The sequence below is a fragment of the Panthera tigris genome, chromosome D3 (genome assembly GCF_018350195.1).
Source record: "Panthera tigris isolate Pti1 chromosome D3, P.tigris_Pti1_mat1.1, whole genome shotgun sequence".
Lineage (NCBI taxonomy): Eukaryota > Metazoa > Chordata > Mammalia > Carnivora > Felidae > Panthera > Panthera tigris.
In genome coordinates this window covers 66,924,410-66,951,809 of record NC_056671.1, presented here as the reverse complement: position 1 = coordinate 66,951,809, position 27,400 = coordinate 66,924,410, and the positions used below count along the sequence as shown (strand labels likewise).

Sequence of the window (27,400 nt, the reverse complement as noted above, 5' to 3'; positions counted from 1 at the left end):
AAGGTAATGAGAGCTGAGGATCCGGGGAGGGGCAGCGGGGCAAAGGGACCCGAAGGGATAGATGTCTCAGGGGCTCAGAGAGGGCAAGGATGTGGCAATTTGGGTGAAAGGGTAGGACAGTATATCCTCTGAAATCGCTGTAATAGCAAACTCCAGCGTACTTGGCCAAGAGCGGAGATGCTAGTGGCCACTGGTGAGTTTCCAGGGCAAAGGGTAGTGGTAGCCACGGCACCCCACATGACATGTAGCCGTGGAAAGGTCACTGTCTGTCTTCCTAGGGAATGGACAACTTTGTTGGTTTTGACTTAGCAGCATTTATCACAAAGATTTCTTTCGCTTGCTTTTTGTGTATTTTTCAACGTACTGGAAATTTTCCCCACTTACGGTATCCCAATGACCGAAGATGATAGAAATGTTACCGCAGGCCCAACGCCGGGCTTCCGCTTCCGACATTCCTACAGATTACCTCGTCCACGAAATCTCTAAACCCAGGGTCATCTTTCCCCCCTTAAAGATACAGAGATGAATACATAGATCAGAAAAAGAAGCGTACAGAAAGAGGTTCATCTCAAAACTCACTTGGCCTTTTAAAGCCCGCCAATAATGATCCCCAGGAATTGTTAGTTTCTTTAGACTGTTTCTGGGCTTCTCAAACTTGGCCTGTACTTACTTGCTCATTGTCACGGAAATGACAGAAAACTGTTACTAAATGCCTACAAATCTACAAGTTCGTCGTTTTGAGCTACCTCTATGGAACCAGAACCACTGAGTTCAGCAAGTGGCTTTTGAGAGATTGAAAGTGAGGCGTCCTATTTTGGTGCAACATTTCCCCATCTTTCAAAACAAATCTAATTACAGTACCAAAATACCTAATGGCAAAGGTGGGGAGAAGGGATTTCGTTTTGCTTTAATAAGTCGTGTCTCAACCAGTAGCGTATTTCCCCCAAGGAAACCACAAATACCACAAAAATCACTTTCGTAAAGGGTTGGATTTACTGTTTAACCAAAATCAATCTATTTTTAAGCGAATGTAGATGGTCTCTCTTTTTAAATTTGGGTTTCAATGGCCAACCCCCAGTTTTCCAGAACTTTTAGAATCTGCAAGAGTTACAACTGTCATCATTACTTTCTAATTTCTGGCGGGCACGCCATTTTTTTCTAACTTTTAGAAATCGCAGACAAGGTCTTGAGTTTCTTAGGAATTGATTGCATTGTTTTAAACAGTTAACTTTCTTTGGATATTTAGAACAGAAGAAAAGTACTTCCCAATCCCTGCATTTCCAAAGGGTGACCTTGAAGAAAATTAAGAGAAGTGACTTCCTCTGTCTGAAACTTGGTTCCTTTGCCCAGCGCTAACCTTGTCTCAACCAAAGCAAGGAAGTTCTTATAATTCTTTAGTTAAGCGATTCAACCCACCCCTCTGTCTTAGCCCTAGTCAACGCTTTCTCCTTTCCGTTCCAGTCTCCAAGGCAGACCCGGAGGGCTCGGCCCGGGATTCCGCGGCGGAGGAAATGGCTTCCAGCCCGCTGCCGGGGCCCAACGACATCCTGCTGGCATCGCCGTCGAGCGCCTTCCAGCCCGAAGCGCTGAGCCAGCCGCGGCCGGGCCACGCCAACCTCAAACCCAACCAGGTGGGCCAGGTGATCCTCTACGGCATTCCCATCGTGTCATTGGTGATCGACGGGCAGGAGCGCCTGTGCCTGGCACAGATCTCCAACACTCTCCTCAAGAACTTCAGCTACAACGAGATCCACAACCGTCGTGTGGCGCTGGGCATCACGTGCGTGCAGTGCACGCCGGTGCAGCTGGAAATCCTGCGGCGCGCCGGAGCCATGCCCATCTCATCGCGCCGCTGCGGCATGATCACCAAGCGTGAGGCCGAGCGCTTGTGCAAGTCGTTCCTGGGCGAAAACAGGCCGCCCAAGCTGCCCGACAACTTCGCCTTCGACGTGTCTCACGAGTGCGCCTGGGGCTGCCGCGGTAGCTTCATCCCCGCGCGCTACAACAGCTCCCGCGCCAAGTGCATCAAATGCAGCTACTGCAACATGTACTTCTCACCTAACAAGTTCATCTTCCACTCCCACCGTACGCCCGACGCCAAGTACACGCAGCCGGACGCAGCCAACTTCAACTCTTGGCGCCGTCATCTCAAGCTCACCGACAAGAGTCCCCAGGACGAGCTAGTCTTCGCCTGGGAGGACGTCAAGGCCATGTTCAACGGCGGTAGCCGAAAGCGCGCGCTGCCCCAGCCCGGCGCGCACCCCGCCTGCCACCCGCTCAGCTCGGTCAAGGCGGCCGCCGTGGCAGCGGCGGCTGCGGTGGCTGGAGGCGGGGGACTGCTGGGTCCGCACCTGCTGGGGGCGCCCCCGCCCCCGCCGCCGCCGCCACCCCTGGCCGAGCTGGCGGGCGCGCCCCACGCCCATCACAAGCGGCCGCGCTTCGACGACGACGACGACTCGTTGCAGGAGGCGGCCGTTGTGGCCGCCGCCAGTCTCTCGGCCGCCGCCGCCAGCCTCTCTGTGGCCGCGGCCTCGGGCGGCGCCGGGGCGGGAGGGGGCGGCGCCGGGGGCGGCTGCGTGACCAGCGTTGGCGCCGGCGCGGGCGCGGGCGCGGCGGCTGGCGCCAAAGGCCCGCGCAGCTACCCGGTCATCCCGGTGCCCAGCAAGGGCTCGTTCGGGGGCGTGCTGCAGAAGTTTCCCGGCTGCGGGGGGCTCTTCCCGCATCCTTACACCTTCCCGGCCGCAGCCGCCGCTTTCGGCTTGTGCCATAAGAAGGAGGACGCGGGCGCCGCGGCCGAGGCCCTGGGGGGCGCGGGCAGCGCGGGCGCGGCGCCCAAGGCCGGCCTGTCCGGCCTCTTCTGGCCCGCGGGCCGCAAGGACGCTTTCTACCCGCCCTTCTGCATGTTCTGGCCTCCGCGGACCCCAGGCGGGCTTCCCGTGCCCACCTACCTGCAGCCCCCGCCCCAGCCGCCCTCGGCTCTCGGCTGCGCGCTTGGAGAAAGCCCCGCCTTGCTGCGCCAGGCCTTCCTGGACCTGGCCGAGCCCGGCGGCGCCGGTGGGAGCGCTGATCCCGCTCCCCCGCCAGGTCAGCCCCCTCCGGTCGTGGCCAATGGTCCGGGCTCCGGCCCTCCGCCTCCGGCTGGGGGCGCGGGTGCTCGCGACACTCTCTTCGAGTCGCCCCCGGGCGGCAGCGGCGGGGACTGCAGCGCGGGCTCCACGCCGCCAGCCGACCCCGGCGCCGTGTCCGGTGCAGGGGCCGCGGCCGCCGGCGCGGGCCCCGCGGGAGCCCGAGTGCCCGCACCCCACCATCCGCACCTCCTGGAGGGGCGTAAGGCAGGCGGAGGCAGCTACCACCATTCGAGCGCCTTCCGGCCGGTGGGCGGCAAGGACGACGCGGAGAGCCTGGCCAAGCTGCACGGGGCGTCAGCGGGAGCGCCACACTCGGCCCAAGCGCATCACCACCATCACCATCACCACCCGCACCACCACCATCATCATCACCCCCCGCAGCCGCCGTCACCGTTGCTGCTACTGCCCCCGCAGCCCGACGAGCCGGGTTCTGAGCGCCACCACCCGGCCCCGCTGCCGCCCCCGCCCCCGCCGCCCCCGCTGGCCTTGCAGCCGCACCACCGAGGCCTTCTGTCCCCCGGGGGCACCAGCTGCAGCTACCCCAGCGAGGACAGCTCCGAGGACGAGGACGACGAGGAAGAAGAGCAGGAGGTGGACGTGGAGGGCCACAAACCCCCCGAGGGCGAAGAAGAGGAGGAAGAAGGTCGAGACCCCGACGACGACGAGGAGGAAGACGAGGAGACGGGGATCCTGCTAGGGGACCCCTTAGTCGGGGGCGGCCGCTACCTCCAGGGCCGAGGGCTGTCAGAGAAGGCGAGCAGCCGGGACCGCGCACCGGCCGCGGCGGGCGCTTTCCCACTCGCCCTGAACTCCTCCAGGCTGCTGCAGGAGGACGGGAAACTGGGCGACCCCAGCGGCTCAGACCTGCCCCCGCCCCCGCCCTCGCCCCCGCCTCTGGCCTCCCAGAAAGCTGGCGGCGGCGGTGGCAGCAGCCCGGGCAGCCCGGTCCACCATCCATCACTGGAGGAGCAGCCCTCCTACAAAGATGTAAATATCCCCTTTAGGCTCCTTCAAGCTAATTATTATTATTTAAATGCACCTTTAGGCTGAATCAGTTACATATGCGCAGGAAAGATGAATCACCAGATTTCCCCACAGAAATGAAATATTCAGTGTGTTTGAGAGGGCTTCTTTTCTGCCAATGGTCCTCCATAAAAATGTGGTTTCTGGTCTTGTACAAAGCCTTTCAAAGGCTTTGGGGCCTCGATTCCTTCCTACGTTTGAGTTGGCTGCTTATAGAAGTTGGAAAAGACTCTTTAATTGACCAACTCTAATCCACCAATCTCCTTTGTTTCCCCCCCCCACCCCAGCGGAGCATAATTGTTTCCCCCCAAAGCAATGAGACCACAAAAACTGGAGCAGTCTGAATAATGCTGTTCCCTTTCTTCTCAATAGTTCAGCGCCTCCCCCAACCGTGACCCAAAAAAGATGGAAAACTCATTGACTTCAAAAGTTAAATTCAGTTTCGTTTGAATTGCTTTAGTCAAGGTTTGAACCTCAGAGCTCTCTAGCCAAAATGGACACATCTGTAAAATATTGTGCCCAGTAAAACAAAAGACAGGCTCTCCAGCAAGACCAGCTTCTCCCAAACCAGTCTCCACAGACATACAAGAGGTGCTGGTACCCCCCAAAAACCAAAGTTACATTTAAATGGCTCTGCATTCAGTGTTCAGTCGAGTGTGCACAGAAAACACGCTCAAGGACTTCAGAGTGAAGTGAATCTGTCCTAATGTCATGTAGGTTTGACAAATAACATGGTATGTTTATTTACAGAACATACCATAGGTGTGTATTTAATTAACGTATTACTTCTTAAAGGACAGTACAGGTATGTGTGGGGGTACATGCATGTTTAAGTACCACGACTATTCAGAGAAGATCATCATCAAAAAATGATGTCTCCTGAGGCTCCATGGAGTCACTTTTATTGATGCTTCTTCCTGCTGACTGTTGACATTAGCATATGGTTTGATCCAGGCATTGATTTGTGTATCTAATTCTTCTCCACACAGAATCAGAAAACTAAGGAAAATAACCAAGTTATTTTACCTACAAAGGATGACAGCAACTTTTCAGGTAAAATAAAAACAAACCAGTTTTTCTTTACTGCATTTAATCGTTTATGTGAGACTTACACACCCAGCATCTCCCCCCCCCCCCCCGCCCACCCCCACCATTCTGGGGATTTTCACCCATTGAATTTTATGCTTTGTGTATGTGTGTGTGTGTGTGTGTGTGTGTGTGTGTGTGTGTGTAAGGTGTGCATTTTAAAAGACAGCACTTTTCAGTTTTTGCCTTAGTTTCCAAGCAACGGTGATTCCCCAAATAACAATGCCATTGCCCCCAATCTCAACATAACTCTTGGCCATCAGCACTCGAGAAACCTACACAAATACATAAACACATGTTAAAATTCTTGGATGTCTTTGTTTGCCACTTGTCAGTGTGATCACTTGTAGATTTTGTGTTTTGTTTGATTCTAGATAAGAACAAGGATCATAGCTTTTTCATCACAGACTCTGATGCTTCCGGAGGAGATTTTTGGAGAGAAAGATCAGGTATGCTGGGGACAAATAGATAGGAATGAAGAGTCAGATGCCAGAGAGAGGGGCTGAAATTCATAATCAAAAGACTGAATATTTAGTACAAGGGTAAAGATAACACACACACACACACACACACACACACACACACACACACACAATTCCTAGTAGATATAACTAAGAAAAACACAAATGGGAAAGCAGTGACATTAATAGCAATAAGATTATTAATTGCTGGGCATATTTCAGAAGAAAATTCAGAAATATATCAGGTTACACAATGAAACAGGCTGGAAAAGCATAAAATGACAATAATTGAAATGTTCTCTTAGAAACCTTCCATTAAAAAGGATCACAGCTTATTGCTTTTAATATCTGTCAGAAAGACATTAAAGGTGTTTTATGACATCTATGCCAACATTTATATTATCTCCATGATAATGATCTCTACACAAAATGTATAATACATTTACAAAAATTACATTATACAAATTAAATGAAACCACCTTTTACTGATTGCTAAATGTCTCCAAGGGGTTTGGGGAAGACGTGATTAGAAGTTTTGATACTAAGTTGTCTATTGCAGTGTCTTAAGGAGAGGGTTTTGTTTCTTGGGAAAAAGGAATCTAATTTTCCATTTATGTAATGCAAACTGCCTTGGCTTTGACTATTCACGGTTAATTGACTGTCAAACGAGGTTGTTATCCTGCGGCAATGTCTGCAAATTTGCCTGTCAAATGAGACAGAGAGAGCCAGCTAGGAAGTGAGGGAGAGGGAGAAAGAGTGGTTTGGGGAGCAGAAATAAAGAAAATAGGATCTTAAAGGAATCTTATATAACAGCAAAGTACAATGAAAAAGGTCTCCGAACCTTTGTTTTTATTTTCTCTTAGAGGAACTCCTCAATATTTTAAATAGCGACAGGCAAATACTTGTTTTAATGAAAAGCACAGCTTTCTATATCACGGGAAGAAAGCTTTCTATATCATCGGATATTTCCAAATTATTTCATGAATATATTCCATAAATATTGATCAACCTCCAAGTTTGGTTGACAGCGCTAAGGAGTTACTAAGAATTGTCTTGTGGTATGTCATCGGTTAGTGGCCACACGAAGGCTACATGAAATACACAATGTTGGCTTTTTGTGCAAGCTGGTTTGACCTGTTTGTTAACACGTTTAAAATATTTTTTATTAGCATCACTTCAATAATTGAAGCCTTATACCTTTTCATAAAATTACCTTCCACAAATTTACTTTTAAGTGTCTATATGATACTGTTGTTAAATGTGGATTTAGTTTTTTTTTTTTTCTGTTATAGTCTATAGTGTACTGTGTAAAGTCACAAAAGCAATGATCTTTGCCCAGAAACGACCACCTTCCTAGTATGATACTTCACAAAATTGAGGCCTGAAATGAAAAGGATTGCTACCAAGGAATTTCTAATGGGTTTGCACACACACCCAAGAAAAGGTTTCTAATTCTATTCGATTGATTCTGTAATATCTAGCCATTTCCCAGACATTTCTAGATACTCGATTGCTTTTGTTTGTTTGATATGTATAGAAATTAATAGCCACTGGAAACAACACATTCATGAATATGAAAAAACAATTCTAGAAACCTTCCTCAGCCCCAGATCAAATGCTATTTAGCGGCTCTGTAAGAGCTAAAAATAGATTTAAAAGTAGCCCAATTTCTCCCATGCCTGGAAACCGCAGATGGGAGTCTGTATGTATTCTGGTGAATGCAAATTAACTCGGGCTGTTTCAGCAGCCAAAGTGGATGGAGACCTGTGCTAAGTCTGTGTTGTACCAGCAATGAGCTCTTAGAGAATTCTCATACCCCTGTACCAAAATATGGCAAGCTCAGAGAGTTCAGAAGCTGTGTCACATTCCGGTGGCACCATCAATAACTTACTCTGAGAAGGGGGATTTAATTTAGTTTTACTTTATTTTACATATGACCTCATTTTGTGAGGAGGCCCCATGAAGCTCAAAGTCTGATGAATAAGAAAAGTTTCGTGTAGCGGTGACGGTGTGTTTTTAAATAATTATAATTCACTCAGAGGCAGGATGTAGACTCCATCCTTGGTTTCCTAATGTTAAAACAGGTTTTAACTTAGTGTTGCCTGTTAGAATTAGTGCTCTGTCGTTTACGTGCATTAATTTGAAAGTTGTTTTTAATCGCTTGGATTCAGAAGTTTTTATTTCGGAGTTGGCTGTTGGTGATATTTAAGCTCAACACTATAGGGTCCATGTATTTAGTATAAAATAACACATTTAGAGAATAATCCGTGCCAGACCTTACACTTCATTTAGCTAAACCATAAATCATCATAAGGCTGCTTGTGCTAAACTGTTACTCTATTTGGCTGCAAATTTTGAAGGAAATAAAAATTTTGTAAATATTCTATGAAATATGTAAAACGTGTGTAGCTTTTCAAGAGGTAGCAATGATTTGAACAAAACTATGAGGTAGTTTGTTGTTTGCATTGTTAAATTTAGAGGAGATTCCATAGATTCAATGAGAAAACCCAAATTACCCAAACTGAAATAATTTCTTTTTAGGAATTTTAATTTCCTACGTTGCACTTAATAGCTGGTATTCATATTTTTTATAAAATTTTCAAGTTAACATTTGACAAAATGTGCATACCCACGAGAAATCTAAAGGTATTAGAACATACTGATGTCTTCACAGAGTTGTGTTCTCTTCATGTATATTAATAGTCTCCGTAGATCTGTTAAAAACTGAATTTCTCCATCTTCCTCCGATTTGGATGGCTGGGCTGGTTCCATTTGAAAATACGTTCCTCCTATTCTTGAGAGTGGTTTGGTTCCCTCATGCTTAGTAAGTTCAGTAAACCCTGAAAAGCCATCAGAACCCCAAGGATGGTAGCCAGAACGGATAAAAACCACAGAATCCACTCTCGTTTGATATTCAGACAGAAATACAAATGCCAAAGGAAATAGGTGAAAGTATAGTCAGGATCAGTGTTCACATAAAAATTCCACAGTGCCCGGAGCTCAGGGTAGTACAGTCAATAGTTATGTTGGTAATAATATCTAGCCATACTACTGATGTATTACTAGTCCCTTCCTCACAATAATTAATTTGATACAGATTCCCAGAGAAACTTGCTCTACATTGATTTTCCATATTACAATTTTATTCTCACGTTATTCAGAGGAGTCTGTAGGTAGTATGTTATATTTATTATATTATTATTATTCTGTATTGAATGGGAGATAGGTAGGACATGGGAGGGATGCAAAATATCATTGAAATGAACAAATGTTCCAGTGAAGAATTTTATTTTGTGAAAGTTATCTTGGAATCTTGGGTCACAAGAACTTCATCCTTGTGGTTGCTTTGCTGAGCATGTGGAGATGATGTTTTAAACCCTAAAGATGTTAAGGCGTTACATCTCCTTGGGTTGTTTTGGGACTTGGTGGATCTTCAGCTATCCTGTCTTGCAGGGAAGATTATTAGCTCATGGTCTTTGTGTTGAAATGCACATTCGAGAAAATCCTAGAGTGGGCATCCAGTTGTCCTATGTTTGTTTTGGTATTAACGTACTTACTTATGGTCAGACTCCAAGAATCCCTTCGTTTAGCAAAGTGTCAAAAATCCGGAAGAGCCAATGAGATGATGAAGGCCTGTGATTAACCGCTTTGGAGTGACAGCAGTAGAAAGCTTTACCCAGTACACCCTGACTGGTACTGGAGATATTTCTTCCCGTGGAACAACTGTTAACTTCCACATCTACGCCTCTAACCACTGTTGATTTTCATTGCTTATTTACTCGATTACGCCACAAATATTTTCAAATGCCTACTGTGTGCTAGATACTTTGCTAGGCTCTGGGGATTCGGAGATGGAATCCATACCAGTCTGTGCCCTCAAGTTGCTTCCAATCAAGAGGAAGGGATAGGTAAACTGTAAAGCATATGAATACTGTGACAGCGGTCTGCACCACATACCGTCGGATAAGGTGTATGGAGCCAGGTGTTCCGTTAGCCAGTATTTAATTCAATCGTTATCATTGGAAAGTACCGGTATTTTATTTCAGCACGTACGCAGTAGAACATAGAAGAATAAAATGTCTCTTCAAACTACCGAATAAGTCAGGATGCGATTTTTGATTTCGATGTGAATTTTTCACTCCTGTGGCAATTACGAATGTAGTTTATCGAGAGATTTCTATGTCCTTTCTCAAAACAAGTAAGGAGATAGCCATATCTTTAAAATCTGGATACTTGCTTCAACTGTTCCCGGATGCAAATTCAGTTTAGCAACCTACTTAGTTCCAGTTTATTTTTTTAGGTTATCACTTTAATTAAATGCAGCTTTCCTTCAACCTTTCAGCCTTATTAGTAACTGTTTCTTTTTAGGAATTTTAAAGATGGTATCTTTAAGTGATTTTTTAAAGAACCTCCCTGCTAATGATCTTTAAGCTTACACACAGCAGATCTTGTACTTCTATGTAATTTGAAGGACCAAACATGAAGTTTTTAAGCAGCCAAAATTCCTCGGAAGCCTTTTATCCATAGGTATCTTTTAAATTAGACCCATGGCTTAAAGCCCAGCAATATAGTTTAGGGGGTTGGTAGTTTGGTCAAAATATCACCTACTGAAAAATATAAATGACAGCATTTTGCTTGCAATCCCAGAGTGAGGTTTTGCATATCCGTTTTGAATAACTTTAGTGAAGTTAAGTGATTTGAAATTGAATGCAGTGGGGCAAGCTGGTGAGACAGCTCAAAGCTATGGCAGGTCAAGGAAATCACGCAAGTAGAGTCATCCCTGATTTCAATACATTTCATTGTGGAAACGCCGGCACCATTGGAGTCTGAGCGTGGCTGCATCTTGTTATATGTATAGGAGTTTTAAAATCAATTTGATTTTCACTGGTATGATTCTCTAGTGTACTTAATATGCTATGGACAGATTTCTGAGAATAGTAAGAAGCAGTTACACTTCTCATGAATATATAGCGAATGAGGCACTCTGATTTATTATTCCATTCAATCTTAGAACATGCTTATGATTTAAAAAAAAAAAAAAAAAGGAAAAGAAGAAGAGGAAGTATTCTAAAATCCACAACCAGTAGATCTGAGTTTTAATTCTCTCACTAGGTGACTTTAGGTAAACACTTTAACTGCTTTGTGCCTCGGTTTATCCACCTGTAAAATTTGACAAAACCTCCCACCTCTAAATTACTGCTGCAATTTTTACAAACAATGAATTTGGGGATCTTTCAATGTATGTATTCAAAATTAAATTATTCCCATATTTCAGCTGTCCGTTTCTTTTTATTTCTAAAAAATGTCCCTTCTTATGAATGATTTTTTAAAATTTCTATGAAATTTAAGAGATAAAGGAAGACAGTGAAAAATTCTCCAGAAAACAAATAGCATTAATTGAAAGCACAAGTTCTAAAACTCCAGAGAATTCTAAATGAACTCAAGATATACTCATTCGAGAAGCAATGCGTATGCAAACTCACAATACGTTTTGATCATGCAGTATAAAGTTTGCTGTAACTCTTAGTTTGCTGTAATTTCCCCTGTATTAATCTTGCCTTTACTCCTTCTTTTTTTTTCTTTCACTAATGGAGTTAACATTTAGTTAGTTCATTCTGTAGCACACCCTCTCCAGTGGTATTGATTTTGTTCTCTCTTCTGTTCTGTGACCTCACTAAAGTGCCACACGTCACAGGGGAAGAATTAAATGTAGAATTTAACACCAAGAAATTAGCAGAAGTCCGTGTACTACTGACAGAGGAGAAAATTATTTAACCTTGTTTTCTGTGTAATTGAGTTTTTAATGCCCTAATGCAAAGTGTTCTTAAAAACTTCTCTAAACCATATGTTGTGCTACCTTTTGGTAATTATTAAAGGTACTACTTATGTTCGCTTATGTCGACTGTCTTTGACCCCATCCGAATTGTACCTCTAAGACAAGTTGTTAGAGAAAGAGAAAATAAAAAATCCCTGGAAATCTAAATCAAAACCAGGTTGTAAAACTAAGGTTAATTATTACAATTCAGAGTTAAACATGTATAAATGGAGTCTGTTCAACAGAAGTCTAGGCCTTGGGCTGAGGCTGTCGGGAGGCAGAGAGCAGACCGTCAGGCCGGCCCCGTGGGTGTGAGAATACAGTGCAACTGTAATCTGCAGTCACTACTTCTCTTCCAAGGTCTGCTCCTTGAGACCCCCACCCGACAACTATAGAAGCATCTGGGCATTTGACTGAAATCTTCACTCTTTATCCAGACGTTAAAAGGCACGCGTGTCTTATGTTGAGGCACAGCCACAAACCAAAATAGTTTCGACCACATTCATCCTTGAGTGTGCAATTAAATAACATTCTTTCTTTCCATAATGGAAGCATTTTCTCCAAATGTTTTTCATCAAGTGTTGTCAACAGTCCCAAAGGAACAGAGAGGCCCTTTTAGCGATAAGCAACTTGCCAGCCCCTGGGGCTGCTTCGTGGGGCAGAGCCTCCGAATGCTGGTTGCAGGCTCCAGGGAGTATAACACTGAGGGGAGAATGAAAAGAGAGAGAATATATTTCCGCAGAAGGGATGTGAATGTCAGCGTTTTCACTCTTCATCCAAAGGTCAGGCATTTCATTTTGTACCCTGTATGTACACACATTTGTACATATTTATACAAAATATTTGAATGATCTTGTTTTTTGGATTCAAGTTTAGCTTGAGAAGAGTAATTACCTATTTAATCAGCTTTTTGTCCTATCATCCCGTGACCACCAACAGAACAGGTCATCTGACCTACTCATTTGACTCCTAAAATTAAATGAGCTCTAAAAATGTAAGGTATTTTGGCTCTTGGAGATCATGGAAGACTTTTACATTAATAGTTTCATGTCCCGGTTAAAACTCACTGCTATGGTTTTAGCTCCGCAAGAAATTTTCAAAATGTCAGATAGGAACAAAAATTGAAATATCGCAAACTTCCCCAGTAAACTGAAAATATAGAGTACGTCTTCAGATATCCAAATGGATCAACATGTGCTTTTTCATTCATAGGAATGAGTTAGTGCTTAAAATGATGATGATTGAGGATTTAAAGTGACATTACTTTGTATTTCTTTCACAAACCAGATTGAATTAAATTAAAAGCAAACGGTGTTTGCGAGATGTATTTCACCCTCCTGAAGGTAGAGGTGATGGGGTTACCTGTTGGGTAGGGTCTCTCTCCCCTCAGAAAGCAGATTTTCTAGCTGGGGAAGACCAGACTTGCAGAGTTGAAACCCCAGGACGTCAGGTGGCAGAGTGAAGACAGTAGGGACTTGGAACTTCAGCCCTTGGATCAGCAGCATTTGCAGAGGTCGGGAAAGGCGTTACGGAAGAGTAGGGACTTGGGTGGCATTATCATTGTGGGTGGATGGGCAGGGGCACCTGAAGCAAGAGCGAAAACATAAGGCAAAGCCAGCCAACATGAGGAATAAGGGCCCGATTAGAGTAAAAGGTTTGTGCTTACTGACAGAGAAAGCTTGGCTCAGCTGAGTGGGAGAACCTGGAGGTGACGGGGGAGGAACTTAGAGTGGATTGTGCAATGTAGACATCAGGAGCCATGGCGTGGTTCTTGAGCAGAGGTGTGCCATGATATTTAAGAGAAAGTAATTACCCTTGTGCCGTGAAAGGAGGTGCTATGAATGGAACTTTCACCTGGAATGTGGGTCCGCCTGGTGCCGGAGGACCCTGGAGAGACCACGGGAGCAGGAACCAAATAGCCCCAGGCTCTCTGGGCTTCACTGCCCTCAGGGATGTAGTTTCCCTGATGTGGCTCTATGCTGCCCCTCCCCTCCAGGGCAGGCAGGATTCATGGGCAGCGAGGCAGGTCACAGCAAACTGGCTCCTTGAACATGTACTTGTGGAATCCTGGTGTAGACATGTCCCTGAGCAGCAGCTTCTGGTCACATCAGTTCACTGGATGCATTTTATATCCCGATTATCCATTACTCTCCAACTTTAAGCCACCTGACTGTTTTCTTTTACAGTCTGATTTAAGATATATTTTAGGCCTGGCCTCCAAGAAAGATGTTCCTTCCATATTATAATTTTCCTTCCTATAACTCCAAAGGAAAATTAAGGTCTCCCTCTGCCTTTTTGTAACTTTTTTTTTTTTTTAGGGGGAAATACAGTGGGAAGGAAAGTAAACATTTTAATTTTTGGATGTCTCCAAACCTATTCATTAATTTTGGAAAAGTAAAATGCATCTAACCTAATGGAATATTTATAAAAATCGGAAGCTTATTGTCAACTAAATCTCATTTATTTAATCTAGTATTAGACTGCCTTTTTTTTTTTTTAAACCAGATGGAAAACATTAGCAGTAATAGTGAACAAACATATCCAGGCTCCCAGAGGTCATTTTTAACCACCATTAACAATCTGGTTTCACAGATTAGTAATATACAAAAGGCAACGGTCCAGTAAAAGATACACAAAAGGCAGCTGAAACGTCTGTGCTCTTTATTTACCTAACATTTAACCATTTAAAAAAAAAAAAACAAAAACAAAACCTTTATAAGTGAGACATTTGAATCATCCAAGCTCCAAATTGGCAGGTTTTACCGAGAAGTTGCAGCAACGCATCTATCTGAAATAGACCCCCATGTAAAGTATTGATAAAACCTGCACAAAGCTAATGAAAAGAAAAGCTTATTATTAATATTATCACATTTGTTTGTTGTTGACGTACTTTCTATTTGCTAGCCATTTGTTTAATGGTTTCACTCCTGTGTAAACCTCCAAATTATGAAGTTGCAAGACCTGCATTTTTACATATCCCGTTGTAATTTTTCAATTTAATTATCTCACTGAAATGTAATGCAAGACAAACGGGCCACACAATACACTAATGAATCAAAAAGGTCTATAGTGTGATAAGGACATGACTTCTAGAGTTGCCTGTTCAGACACGAACAATCTCCATTAAACCATGCTCCCTAGTAGTTGGGACAGTGGCAGGATGGTGAAATGTCACTCTGCCCTGCAGATGGATACAGAGGGACGGGCGTGCTTGTTTCTTCTCTTGTTCAGACTCAACATTGTATGTGAGTGTGAAACAGCTATGCATTTGACTGATTGAGACTGGAGGAGACAGAGGTAACACTGCATGTAATAGGCATTTTGTTTCATTTCAAAATACCATTACTCTTGGTTTCTATATTTATGATTTCTCATCAGCTTTCATGTTACTCTTCTTTTAGATAGTAGTATTTTGCAGGAATTAGATTAAGGTGCATATTTAAAATGCTTCGCAGATATTTTCATTATTCTGTATGAAGAAAGCCAAGGTCTTTAAAAAAATTTTTTTTTAGATTTATTTATTTTGGAGACAGAAACAGAGCACGAGTTGGGGAGGGGCAGAGAGAGAGAGAGGGGGACACACAGAATCGGAAGCAGGCTCCAGGCTCTGAGCCGTCAGCACAGAGCCCGATGCGGGGCTTGAACCCAGCAACCATGAGATCATGACCTGAGCCAAAGTCGGATGCCCAACCGACTGAGCCACCCAGGCGCCCCTGAAGAAAGCCAAGGTCTTAATGTTGAAAGCCTATGGAGAGAGGTCATGTCCAAGATGAAAGTGGGAATGAGGTTGTGCAGATATGATCTAGACAGTAGAGAAAATACCTGTCGTTAAGGAACTCAGGGATGCCTAAGATATTATTGTCCTTATGATGGGGATCCAGGGCAAGCATCTTTTCATCACTATGCACATGTGCAGGAATATTTGCATATATATGCACACATACATACATCCACTCATTCCTGCAAATACTTACTCCCAATGGTCATCGGGTAGAATGCAGAATCCCCATCCATTTATAATATCATGCTAAGTATTTTCCTGTCTGTCCTTGATACTGTTGGCCACTGCTTTGTGGAGAAATTGTTTCCCTCTTTGTGGGAACTTTTACCTTGACGATGAAATCTCCCAGTATTCCTACAAGTGCCTAGGGCCATTATATTCTATTTCTTGCTGAAGAAGGGAAATGAATAAATAGTGAGGAGAGAATTGAAATGCTGCATTCGGGCCCACGCTATAGTTTAGGATTTATGAGCTCCTGGAGTTCCTTTCAGTGACAACTGAAAACACTTTATTGAATACCTATTATGTATCCAGCATTCTGCTAATCACTGGCCGTGCAGGAAACACAGAGCCCCTACCTCCAAGTAGCACGCTGCCTGGTGAGTGTGGAAAGTGAGTAAGCAAACAGCACCATGGGTGCAGAGGAAGGAGCTAACCCAGAAGGGGGTCAAGGGGTGAGGGGATCCATGAAACCTAAGAGCACCTTTGTCTATACTGTCTGTACATGAAAATGGAAAGCTTAGTTACATTATGTGGATAGTTGCAGATTGCAAGTTGAAATTGGAACAATAGATTCTGGTTAGCTAAGTGATTGGATTTCTTTGGTTTATTTATGTTTTCTAGATTACATAGACTCAATTTATGACTGTAGATAAGGACGTTTTCCTAGCTTGCCATCATTCTAGTTAGCACATAAACAAAATAGGAGAGAATAACACCTAACCTTTATCTACAATCTAGTTTTTATTGGTTGAAGACAAGTAGTTCTGAAACTATCAGCAAGCATGTGAATATTACAAAGCAACATAAGATAACATTTCACACCTCTGTTTTAGGTTGATTTAAAAAAAATACCTATCAGTTATTAGGAAATTATTCCAGGCTTATAAATTCGCTCCCAAGGGCAACAAAAGTCTCCTCCTGTTTCTTTCTAACTATCCCAAATTTTGGTGACCCAAGAAGGTAGGAGGTTTCTGCTTCCTCAGCCTCAGCCTTCTGGTTGACCCTAGGCTCCTTCCACTTCTGGAAGGAGAGGAACTGATCTGAATTCTTCTGGATATGTTAACTGTTCAACCTCCTCTTTTGCCCATTTAACAAGTACCTTTGTTGTAGAAGATGGATAGTGGTGGGGCCTGGGAGGGGGCTAACTTCCGGAATCTGCTTTCACGGGGCTGCCATTTCAGGCTAGGTTGACTGCGCCCTTGCTTCCTGTAGCTGCCGCTGTGCCTCAGGGGAAGTGTACGTGAGTAAATGAGGACAACATTTGGTTCTGAGGACTTCCACCTTCCAGTCATACCAACTACGCTTCTTCGTAGATGTGAAAAGAAAATGAAAAGAAAAACTTTCAGAAAATAGCCTACACAAAACCAATATTTGTTCTCCTCTTTTTAAAGGTGAACACACACAAGAAACAAATTCACCTCATTCACTCAAAAAGGATGTCGAAAATATGGGGAAAGGTAAAGAAAAGTTTTAATTCTGTAGAACTTCTCTTAGCTTCAAAAGACCATGGAGATAATAGGAGGATATTTTTGTTCTACACCATATTTTAAGCTTGACAAGCAACATATGAATAATATATGGACCATTGGGTGGATATAATTGAGATTAATGCATACATATCAATCAATACATGACACTGTAATATAATACTTTAAAATAATATATTACATTGATTTATATTCATGGATTTCTGCACAAAATCTATCCTATGTCTATGCAACACTTTTTAAACTGGTAAAATATTTTGTCTTCTAATAATAAATTGCCATGTGTAACAGTTCTCTGGAGAGTTATTTGTAAAGATTAGTAAAATGACTCTTCTGTTTTTCTTTATTAGAAGAACTTCAGAAGGTTTTATTTGAACAAATAGATTTACGGAGACGACTAGAACAAGAATTCCAAGTGTTAAAAGGAAATACGTCTTTCCCAGTATTCAGTAAGAAATCGCTTTTATTTTATTACATTATGATAGTTGATGATGTTTCTATTATTATGCTTAAAAATAGGCTTCTGAGTCTGACATGCTTATATAAAGTGCCACAGGCTCTTCCTGTGGCCTCTGTCCAAATATTTGGAAATTGTAGCCTGTTATTTATGCTTTGAATCAGCTCGCAGATAAAATTTCTTACGAGAATCCTTTGGTGTTTATTGTATCGATAAGTGTGTATCTGTATGTGTTATGTATATTTTAAAATATATATGCAAATATATCATTAAATACGTAGACGTATTTAAATACTTTGATATTTTAGGTTATATATCTTAGAACAAAAGATACCAGGTATTTTTATTCTCCAAGGTAGGAAAAACAAAAGAATTTTTATTTTCAGAGCTGGAGTGCTTTCTGGTGCTTGAAATATATATAAATATGAAGATTTACGATTTAACAATTCAACGTACACATATTTATTTTATTGATTCAGATTAGTATAATTTTAGTAGTTTTGGGTTCTCCATCCACATTTAATGTTAAAATTCTATTCCAAATTTGGTGGCAGATAATGTAGCATAAAAACTATCAGTTCTGTTCCCAGAGGCCTAGAATTTCAGAAAGACTTAATGCTAGGTGTCCAGATTTCTAAAACTCACCAGCCTTGGCCTGGGTTACGTTCGGACAAATACATCACAGCGGTGTTGTTTCAAGCATTTTAGAGTTTCATTTAGTCATATTCCTCTCTCCAGAGAAAGAAAAGTGGGAAAGAAAATAGTGTGTTAAGTTTGTATTTTGAATTCTGTAAATTTACGATTAGTTATTTCTGGGACTCTTTTTTAAAATGTCGGGATGCCCCTTGTTATTAACCTGGTAAGCACAAAACTCAACGTTGGCAATTCCTGTGCTAGGGCCACAGACCAGCCTCCGGGAGAAGCTTTTTCGGTCCTTGTGACAATTTTAATAATACGAGCATGAAGGTCTGCATTCCCCAGGGTTTCTCAAATGTAATCGTCAGCACAACTAAAAGACGTGCCTTCTCGGGTAGCAGCTTTGCAGAGTACTGGGTTCCTGCACACGTCAGACTGGATTGCCCCACACCTCTAGCAGGGATACAAACAAGGAAGATGTGTGATGGAAGAGAGCTCTAACCAGGAGGAGAAATAGGGCGTGTCAAGTTTGTGATCTCTCGGTACCCAGAGGGGAGGAGCTCAGGTGCTTTAGTGTTTTCAATTTCAGGAATGTTTGCTGAGGCCTCAAGTAAGACGGAAGGGACGAGAATGGTGGATAGCTTTTTAAAAATTATTATTTAAATCCATGTTTAGTTAACATAGTGTAATAATGATTTCAGGAGTAGAATTTAGTGATTCATCACTTACATATAACACCCAGTGCTCATCCCATCAAGGGCCCTCCTTTTTTTTTTTAATATGAAATTTATTGTCCAATTGGTTTCTGTACAACACCCAGTGCTCATCCCAAAAGATGCCCTGTTCAATACCCATCACCCACCCCCCTCCCTCCCACTCCCCATCAACCCTCAGTTATTCTCGGTTTTTAAGAGTCTCTTATGGTTTGTCTCCCTCCCTCTCTAACCATTTTTTTTTTCCTTCCCCTCCTCCATGGTCTTCTGTTAAGTTTCTCAGGATCCACATAAGAGTGAAACCATATGGTATCTGCCTTTCTCTGTGTGACTTATTTCACTTAGCATAACACTCTCTCTCCAGTTCCACCCACGTTGCTACAAAAGGCCAGATTTCATTCTTTCTCATTGCCACGTAGTATTCCATTGTGTATATAAACCACAATTTCTTTATCCATTCATCAGTTGATGGACATTTAGGCTCTTTCCATAATTTGGCTATTGTTGAAAGTGCCGCTATAAACATTGGGGTACGAGTGCCCCTCTGCATCAGCACTCCTGTATCCCTTGGGTAAATTCCTAGCAGTGCTATTCCTGGGTCATAGGGTAGATCTATTTTTAATTTTTTGAGGAACCTCCATACTGTCTTCCAGAGTGGCTCTACCAGTTTGCATTCCCACCAACAGTGCCACGGGGTTTCAAGGGCCCTCCTTAATGCCCATCCCCCTACCCAACACCCCAACAACAACCTTCAGTTTGTTCTCTGTATTCAGAAGTCTCTTACGGTTTGTCTCCCTCTCTGTATACTAGCAAACTGGCCCATAGCTTTTGACAGTGTGTTGGGATCGTCGTGACATTATAGCTTTGAAAAAAAGAGAAACATTGAAAACATATCTCTGAAATCTTAAATTTAGATCCAGCAGGGTGGGTCAAAGTCTCATTGAACCCCTAAAGTACCCACCTAACTCCCTATAAAGTACCTACCTAACTCCCTAATTAATCTCCTTAATAAAAGTTAATTAATCATTTTAGGGAATTGAGTAATCGATAACAATTGATACATTTTCCTTCTTAACTGATCTCCCATACAATATGCACATGTTTCTGCTAAAAAGAAGTTAGAAAGAGTGCCTAGGTGGCCCAGCTGGTTAAGTGTTTGACTTCGGCTCAGGTGGTGATCTCATGGTTTGTGAGTTTGACCCTGACATCCGGCCTGCTATTGTCAACACAGTGCCTGCTTTGGATCCTCTGTCCCCCCCTCTCTACCCCCTCCCCACTCTCTCTCAAAAATAAATGAACATTAAAAAAAAAAAGGTTAGAATGTTATAGTATAACTGGCCCATTTTGATTCAGATCTGTCATTCATCCTTTTGAATTAAAGTTAATCCTTTGTGATTGCCACACGTATGAAACACTTCAATTAAACAACAACAAAACTTTTTTCCTGTTTTTTGTCTTCAGCGTACTCCACTGACCAAGGAAGTGGCATGCATGTGCCCAAGTGTGAATGATGCGTGGTTTAGACATACCGCAAAGAGGCAGTTAATTTCACACGGATGAAAATAGCAAATGCACATTATGTGCTCGTTAACTAAATGTGAGAGGCCATGAGGCTGGCAGGCAGATTTAGATTTGCTGAGATGGGAAGGGGAAAATGGAACTCTGTGAAGCCACATCAGGAGGAAGCAGAGAGGAATCCCAGCCAGAATTTCGCAGACCCTTTTCCTAGGAAGTGGACCCTCAGTCGTGACACTTAAAGCCTGGTTCACTTAGAACACTGCAGACCTAGGCTAAGCTGTCAGGCATGAGTTCACTGTGGGGCTCGGCCACTTCCTGGTTGTAGGACCTTGGAAACTGACAAATGGGCTAGGTAATTCCTGTCTTGTAGGAGGATGCAAGGAGTAAATGAGAGGACCAGTGTGAAGGGCTGTCACAACCAGCTCAACACATATGCATCGGTCCAAATTGCTGAGTTTCTCTTAGCCTTCTTGTTGTGGTTCTGAGGGCTAACAAGGACCACGGGAATGGATCCAGGGCTTGGAGAGGATAAAGGTAAAGATCAGGAGGAGGAGGGAATGAGGAGGAGGAGGAGCCCAGGCCTGAACTGAGGACCAGCTAAAAAGTTGCTGGATGAGGCAACTGATGGACAAGGGCCCTCACACCTCTCTCCCTCTGTGCCCCCGCAGCAGGGTGCCCTGGGGCGTCTCCTCCCTTCCTCTCTCCAGCCCTTTCTGGTCGCTGCCATTAGCCCAGTCTTGCCCAAATTGTGCCTCTGGCTCCAAATCTTCCACCCAAGAAGCTATAGTGATTCCCTACTGTTGATCATGTTGTATCTAATTTAACTCCTGACTGACCCTTAAAACGCTCTGTAATTGGCCCACCAAGCCTCTCCAGTCTCACCCCCACTCTCCTCCTTGCTGAGCTCCAGTTACCCTACAGATCACTCTGCCCTCTTGCTTTCGACCTCTGCGGACTATGTTTCTCTAGTCTGGAATGCCTCCCCTCGCCTAAACATTCCTAATCATTTAGGACTCACTTCAAGCCACCACCTCCAGGAAGCCTTCATAGTCTTACAGTAGGCACTCTTTGCTGACATCCTACTATGTTTATTTCTAGCCCTATGGGTGTTTTTGTTGATTTCTTTTTGATTGTTTCACACCTGCTGCCACCTTCTACCCCATGGCATTGTCAATAGGTTCAGGAAAATGTTCTGTTGCTGGCCACGCAGCACCTGACATATTGTGGGCACACGATATACTCTCAGTAAACGACTGATACACAGTTTGGTGTTATATTCAAAGAGATTAAAACTGACAATGAAGGATGAGATTGGGAAACCGAAAACTGTTGTATAAAGGAGATTAGTGAGGGCTCATAAGTTGAGTCCTTGGATTTGCATGTGACAAATTCATGGCACTTAAGAGAACTGATGGAAAGGCCAGTGAGTTACGACAGGGAAGGCCCAGTGACTGGGGCTTCATGAAATATTTCAGTAGTAGATTTTGACTACGTCATCATTTTAGATTTTTATAAAGAACTACTCTTCCATGTTACTTTAAGGTTACTTTTATTAAAAACAAACTAGAGGGGCACCTGGGTGGCTCAGTAGGTTAAGCATCTGACTTTGGCTTAGGTCATGATCTCACGGTTCGTGGGTTTGAGTCCCGAGTCGTGCTCTGTGCTGACAGCTAGGAGCCTGGAGCCTGCTTCAGATTCTGTCTCCCTCTCTCTCTGCCCCTCTCCTGCCCATGCTCGCTCTCGCTCTCTCTCGCTCTCTCTCTCCCACTCTCAAAAATAAATAAACGTTAAAAAAAATTTTTTTTTTTAAACTACATTTCATCTACTTGAATACGGCGATCCCAACTTTCACCCCTGGCTGTTACTGCAGTCATTCTGTGTTGAGTGGTTTCCTCTCTCTTTCTGTAGCATCCTCCAGAGAGGGAGCGATGGGGGAATTCTGGAACATGATACAGAAGGAAAGGCCTGATAGCTGTTAAAAGTAGTGCTAACAATGGGCACCTGGGTGGCTCGGCCGGTTAAGCGTAGGACTTGGCTCAGGTCACAGTCTCACGGTTTGTGAGATTTAAGCCCCACGCCGGGCTCTGTGCTGACAGCTCGGAGCCTGCTTCAGATTTTGTGTCTCCCTCTCTCTCTGCCCCTCCCCTGCTCATGCTCTGTCTCTCTCTCTCAAAAATAAATAAACACTTAAAAAAATTTTTTTTAAGTAGTGATAGCAAAATGAACATGATGCAAACAAAATAAGCCCCCAAACCTATTGGTTCATGAGTGGGAATCTCCTGGGTAGACCAGATATTCCATATGGGTTTTCTTATTTCCAGTCTGAGGAAGGTAGGCTGTTTGTAAAACACTGGCTTTTCAGACTGTCCACATTTGCAGAGCACAGCCTTCGCTGCTGCGTTGGCTGCACGCACGTTGTCCTCAGTGCTTTCCTCTGCTACCTCCTTTTCTACTATCATTTTCCAGAAATAGTTGGGTTTTAAGTGCGTCTCATTAGAGAAATCAACTTAATGATTTCTTCTCTCTCTCTCCTTAAATTGTGCCTTCATCACCCTTTAGAACACAGAAGAAATTTTAGGGTTTTTTTTTTCCCATTTGCCGATTAGCAATTTTTATATCCCCAAAGCCACACACATGGCTTGTTGTAGAAAACCTTAAACATACGGAAACTCAAAGAGAAGGAAAGAAAAATCGCTTGTAGTCTTGTCACCTGGAGATAACCAATGTTAACATTTTGGAGTTTCAGTTTTTAATGCATATTGAATCCTTTTTTTTGTTTTTTAATTTTTTTAAACGTTTATTTATTTTTGAGACAGAGCATGAATGGGGGAGGGTCAGAGAGAGATGGAGACACAGAATCTGAAACAGGCTCCAGGCTCTGAGCGGTCAGCACAGAGCCCGACGCGGGCCTCGAACTCACGGACCGCGAGACCATGACCTGAGCTGAAGTCAGACACTTAACCGACTGAGCTACCCAGGCGCCCCAATCCTTTTTTTTTTTAAACAAAATGAAATATTCAGCACTCCATCTTTTACCCTCCTGTTTTTCACGTAACATGAGCCTCTTTCCATTACTACAAGTAAATGTACTTTTTTTTTTAAACCTTTGCTTGTTTGAGTATAGTTGATACACAAAGTTACATTCATTTCAGATGTACACTCGTGATTCAACATCTCTGTACGTCATGCTATGCTTACCACAAGCATAGCTACCACCAGTCACCGCATGATGCCATTACAGTATCGTTGACGATATTCCCCATGCTGTACCTTTGTCCCCATGACTTATTCATTCCATGAGTGGAAGCCTGTGCATCCTACTCTCCTTCACCCATTTTGCCCATCCCCCACCCCTTCCCTTCCTGCCACCTTCAGTTCGTTCTCTGCACTCACGGGTCTGATTCTGCTTTTTGTTTGTTTGTCCATTCATTTGTTTTGTTTTTCAGATTCCGCATATGAGTGGAATCATGTGGCATTTGTCTTTCGTCGTCTGATTTTGTTCACTTAGCATAACACCCCCGAGGTCTATCCGTGTTGTCGCGAGTGACAAAAAAATTAAAATTAAATTAAAAAGTAAAAAAAAAAAACAAACGCTCATCATTTTTTTATGGCTGCGTAACATTCCATTTTGTGTATATACAGCACATCTTCTTTATGGATTCGTCTTAGTTTGCTTTCATACATCGGCTATTATAAATAACGCCGCAGTAAACATGGAGGTACGTGTCTCTTTGAATTTGTGTTTTTGTTTCCTTTGGGTACATACCCAGTCGTGGAATTATTGGATCCTATGGTATTTCTATTTTTAATTTTTGGAGGAACCTCCACGCTGTTTTCCACCGTGGCCGTGCCAATTTGCGTTTCCATCAGCAGTGCACAAGGGTTCCTTTTTCTCCACGTCCTCGCCAACACTTGTTGTTCCTCGTGTTTTTGATGCTAGCCATTCTGACCGGAGTGAGGTGTAACCACATCTCATGGTGGTTTTGATATGCATTTCCCTCACGATGGGTGATACTGAGCATCTTTTCATGTGTTTGTTGGCCATTTGGATGGACAACCGAAAGGTCTCTTTAGATTCTCTGCCCATTTTTCATCAGATTCGTTTCTTTTGTTATGGAGTTATAGAAGTTCTTTATGTGTTTTGGATATTAACCCCTTATCGGACATGTCATTTGCAAATATTTTTCCCATCCAGCATGTGGCCTTTTTGTTTTGTGGATGATTTCCTTCACTGTACAAAAGCTTTTTATTTTGATGTCGTCCGAGTAGTTTATTTTTGCTTTAGTTTCCCTTGCCTGAGGAGACATATCTAGAAAAATGTTGCTATGACTGATGTCGAAGAAACTACTGCCTGTGTTCTTGTCCTTATGGTTTTGGACCTCACATTTAGGTCTTTAATACATTTTGAGTTTATAAATGTACTCCATGTTGGACGTTAAAGTTATCAAAGCTTTAGGTGATGGGTTTCACCGTAGCTAAATCCGTACCCACATCTATGGCGATTCCCTCAGGATAAACTCTTGAAAGGCTTCCTGTGTTAAAGAATATGCACTTTTTCAGGCTCTTGATACGTAATGTCTATTTGCTCTCCAGAAAGGCTGTACTAAAAGGAACACCTTTTCTTTCAATCTCTGCTAACTTAAATGAAAAAAATAGTAGCTCATACTGTTTTCTTTCATTGCTCGGGATGGTGAACATTTTTCATGTCTGCTTTCCATTTGTAGGTTTTGTGAATGCCCATCATATTCTCTTCTCAGTATTCTTATTGATCTCCATGAACCCTTTATATACTAAAATATTCTTTGCCACATCACACATATTCTTTTATTTGTGTCAATTAGCTTTGGATGTTGACTCTGATCTTCTATGTTTTGAGGGTTCAATTTTTTTGTAGTTTATCGTCATACTGAAGTTTTAAATGTTTGTCTAATCAAATCTATCAATCTTTTCCTTTTTCAGTTTTTCTATCTTTGATACCCTTCCCCACCCAAGTTTTATAAAAATATTCACCATTTTTTCTGATACTTTAATGGCTTTTTTTTTCATTTTATCTTTTTTTTTAATGTTTATTTGTTTTTGAGAGAGAGAGACAGACAGACAGAACACAAGTGGGAGAGGGGCAGAGAGAGAGAGGGAGACACAGAATCCGAAGCAGGCTCTGAGCTCTGAGCCGTCAGCACAGAGCCTGATGCAAGGCTTGAACCCACAAACTGTGAGATCATGACCTGAGCCGAAGTTGGATGCTTAACTGACTGAGCCACCCAGGTGCCCCTTTTTTCATTTTATCTTAAAGAATTGTATTAAGGGTACCCTCCCAGAGCAATGAGCATGAGTTAAGTAAGGACTAAGTATGACCATTCCACTCTGAGTTGTCCTTATCATCTTCTGGGATCCCAGGGAGGTACCCCGGTCAGGTTTGGTGGGTGATGGGGTGCAGGGGTTTCAAACCTCTACCCTCTGTGCTGCAACCAACTAAGCCACCTGCTATTCCCCACTCCTCCTCCCTTGTCTTTCTATAAAATACTGTTCTTCACATCTCTGCTCAAGCATTTCCTCCGCCTTTACTCCCCAAGAGGATAAGGGCTTCTCCCTTGCCCCTTGCATTGTGCCACAAACTTGCCCCTATTACAATACCTTTCACATTAAATTGAGAGTAGGGAAAGAGTCTTTTTAAAAAATATAAAAGGCAAAACTGTGGAGACAATAAAAGGTCAGTGGTTGCCAGGGGTAGGGTGGAGGAGAGGGATGAATCGGGAGAGCACAGAGGATTTTAGGACACTGAAAATATTCTGTATTTTCTCTGATATTATGCTGGTAGATATATGTCATTATATATTTGTCCAGAGCCATAAAAGGTACAATACCAAAAGTGAACCCTAAGACAAACTACGGACTTTGGATGATGATGATGTGTCAGTGTGGGTCCATCCATTGTAACAAATGTCCCTCTCTGGTGAGGGTTGTTGATAATGAGGGAGGATATGCAGGTGTGGGGGCAGTGGGTAAATGGGAAGTCTCTGTACCTTCCCCTTGATTTTGTGGTGAACCTAAAACTGCTCTAAAGAAAACCCCAAGTATTAATTAATTGATGAATTAATTAACTAATTTTAAAAACATGCATGGGATAGGGAAGGAATTCAAATAATATAGAAAAGTAGAAGTCAAGGGGCGCCTGGGTGGCTCAGTCGGTTAAGCGTCCGACTTCGGCTCAGGTCACGATCTCGCGGTCTGCGAGTTCGAGCCCCGCATCGGGCTCTGGGCTGATGGCTCGGAGCCTGGAGCCTGCTTCTGATTCTGTGTTTCCGTCTCTCTCTGCCCCTCCCCCGTTCATGCTGTGTCTCTCTCTGTCTCAAAAGTAAATAAACGTTAAAAAAAAAATTTTTTTTTTAAAAAGAAAAGTAGAAGTCAAAAAAATTAAAAGGATGGTGTTTTTAATTTCCAAGTCCCCAGAACCTCACAAGAGGTAAAAGATTCATCATCTTGTAAGCATTGGGAAGCCATCATAGAGTTTTCAGCAGAAGGAAAGGGGATTTGCAGAGCGGGGGGACCGGAGGCCAAGTGGTCAGTTGGGAAGCTACCCAGGGAAGAGGTGTCTGTGTTGGGGAGGTGACAATGGCAAAGGGAAGCGAGGATGACATCAGACCGTAAAGGACTCACACACCAGTGGCTGCAGAGGTGAAGGGAAGAGCAGAGGAAAAGATGTGACAAAGTTTCTGGTTTCCCCAAACTGTTACCCTGACTATCCACAACAGATTCAATAGGAAATCGTGTGACGTTCTCATTGAAGGCAGAAAATGCTAAAGTTAGCTGGGCCCACGCTTTTAAAAGGATCACATGGAGGGGCGCCTGGGTGGCGCAGTCAGTTGAGCATCTGACTTCGGCTCAGGGCATGATCTTGCGGATCGTGGGTTCAGCCCCGCGTTGGGCTCTGAGCGGTCAGTGCGGAGCCCAGGGCCTGCTTCGGATTCTGTGTCTCCCCCTCTCTCTGCCCCTCCCCTGCTCCTGCTCTGTGTGTGTCTCTCTCAAAAATAAACATTAAAAAATTAAAAAAAATTTTTTTAATAAATGAAAAG

At 43.4% G+C, this 27,400-nt stretch overlaps 1 protein-coding gene across 4 annotated transcripts in view; it reads left to right on the top strand.

Annotated features, from left to right (window-relative positions):
• The first annotated feature begins 1,264 nt into the window (after nucleotides 1-1,264).
• The window catches only part of SKOR2 (SKI family transcriptional corepressor 2), a 43,155-nt gene continuing 17,019 nt past the window's right edge, over nucleotides 1,265-27,400 (top strand). For all 4 annotated transcript variants that reach the window (XM_042962256.1, XM_042962254.1, XM_042962253.1 and 1 more), the window contains exons 1-5: nucleotides 1,265-4,115; nucleotides 5,141-5,204; nucleotides 5,612-5,686; nucleotides 16,908-16,973; nucleotides 17,354-17,452. In XM_042962256.1, coding sequence (XP_042818190.1) covers nucleotides 1,512-4,115; nucleotides 5,141-5,204; nucleotides 5,612-5,686; nucleotides 16,908-16,973; nucleotides 17,354-17,452 — 2,908 coding nt within the window. In that variant the 5' untranslated portion in view covers nucleotides 1,265-1,511. The remainder of the gene's footprint in view (nucleotides 4,116-5,140; nucleotides 5,205-5,611; nucleotides 5,687-16,907; nucleotides 16,974-17,353; nucleotides 17,453-27,400) is intronic.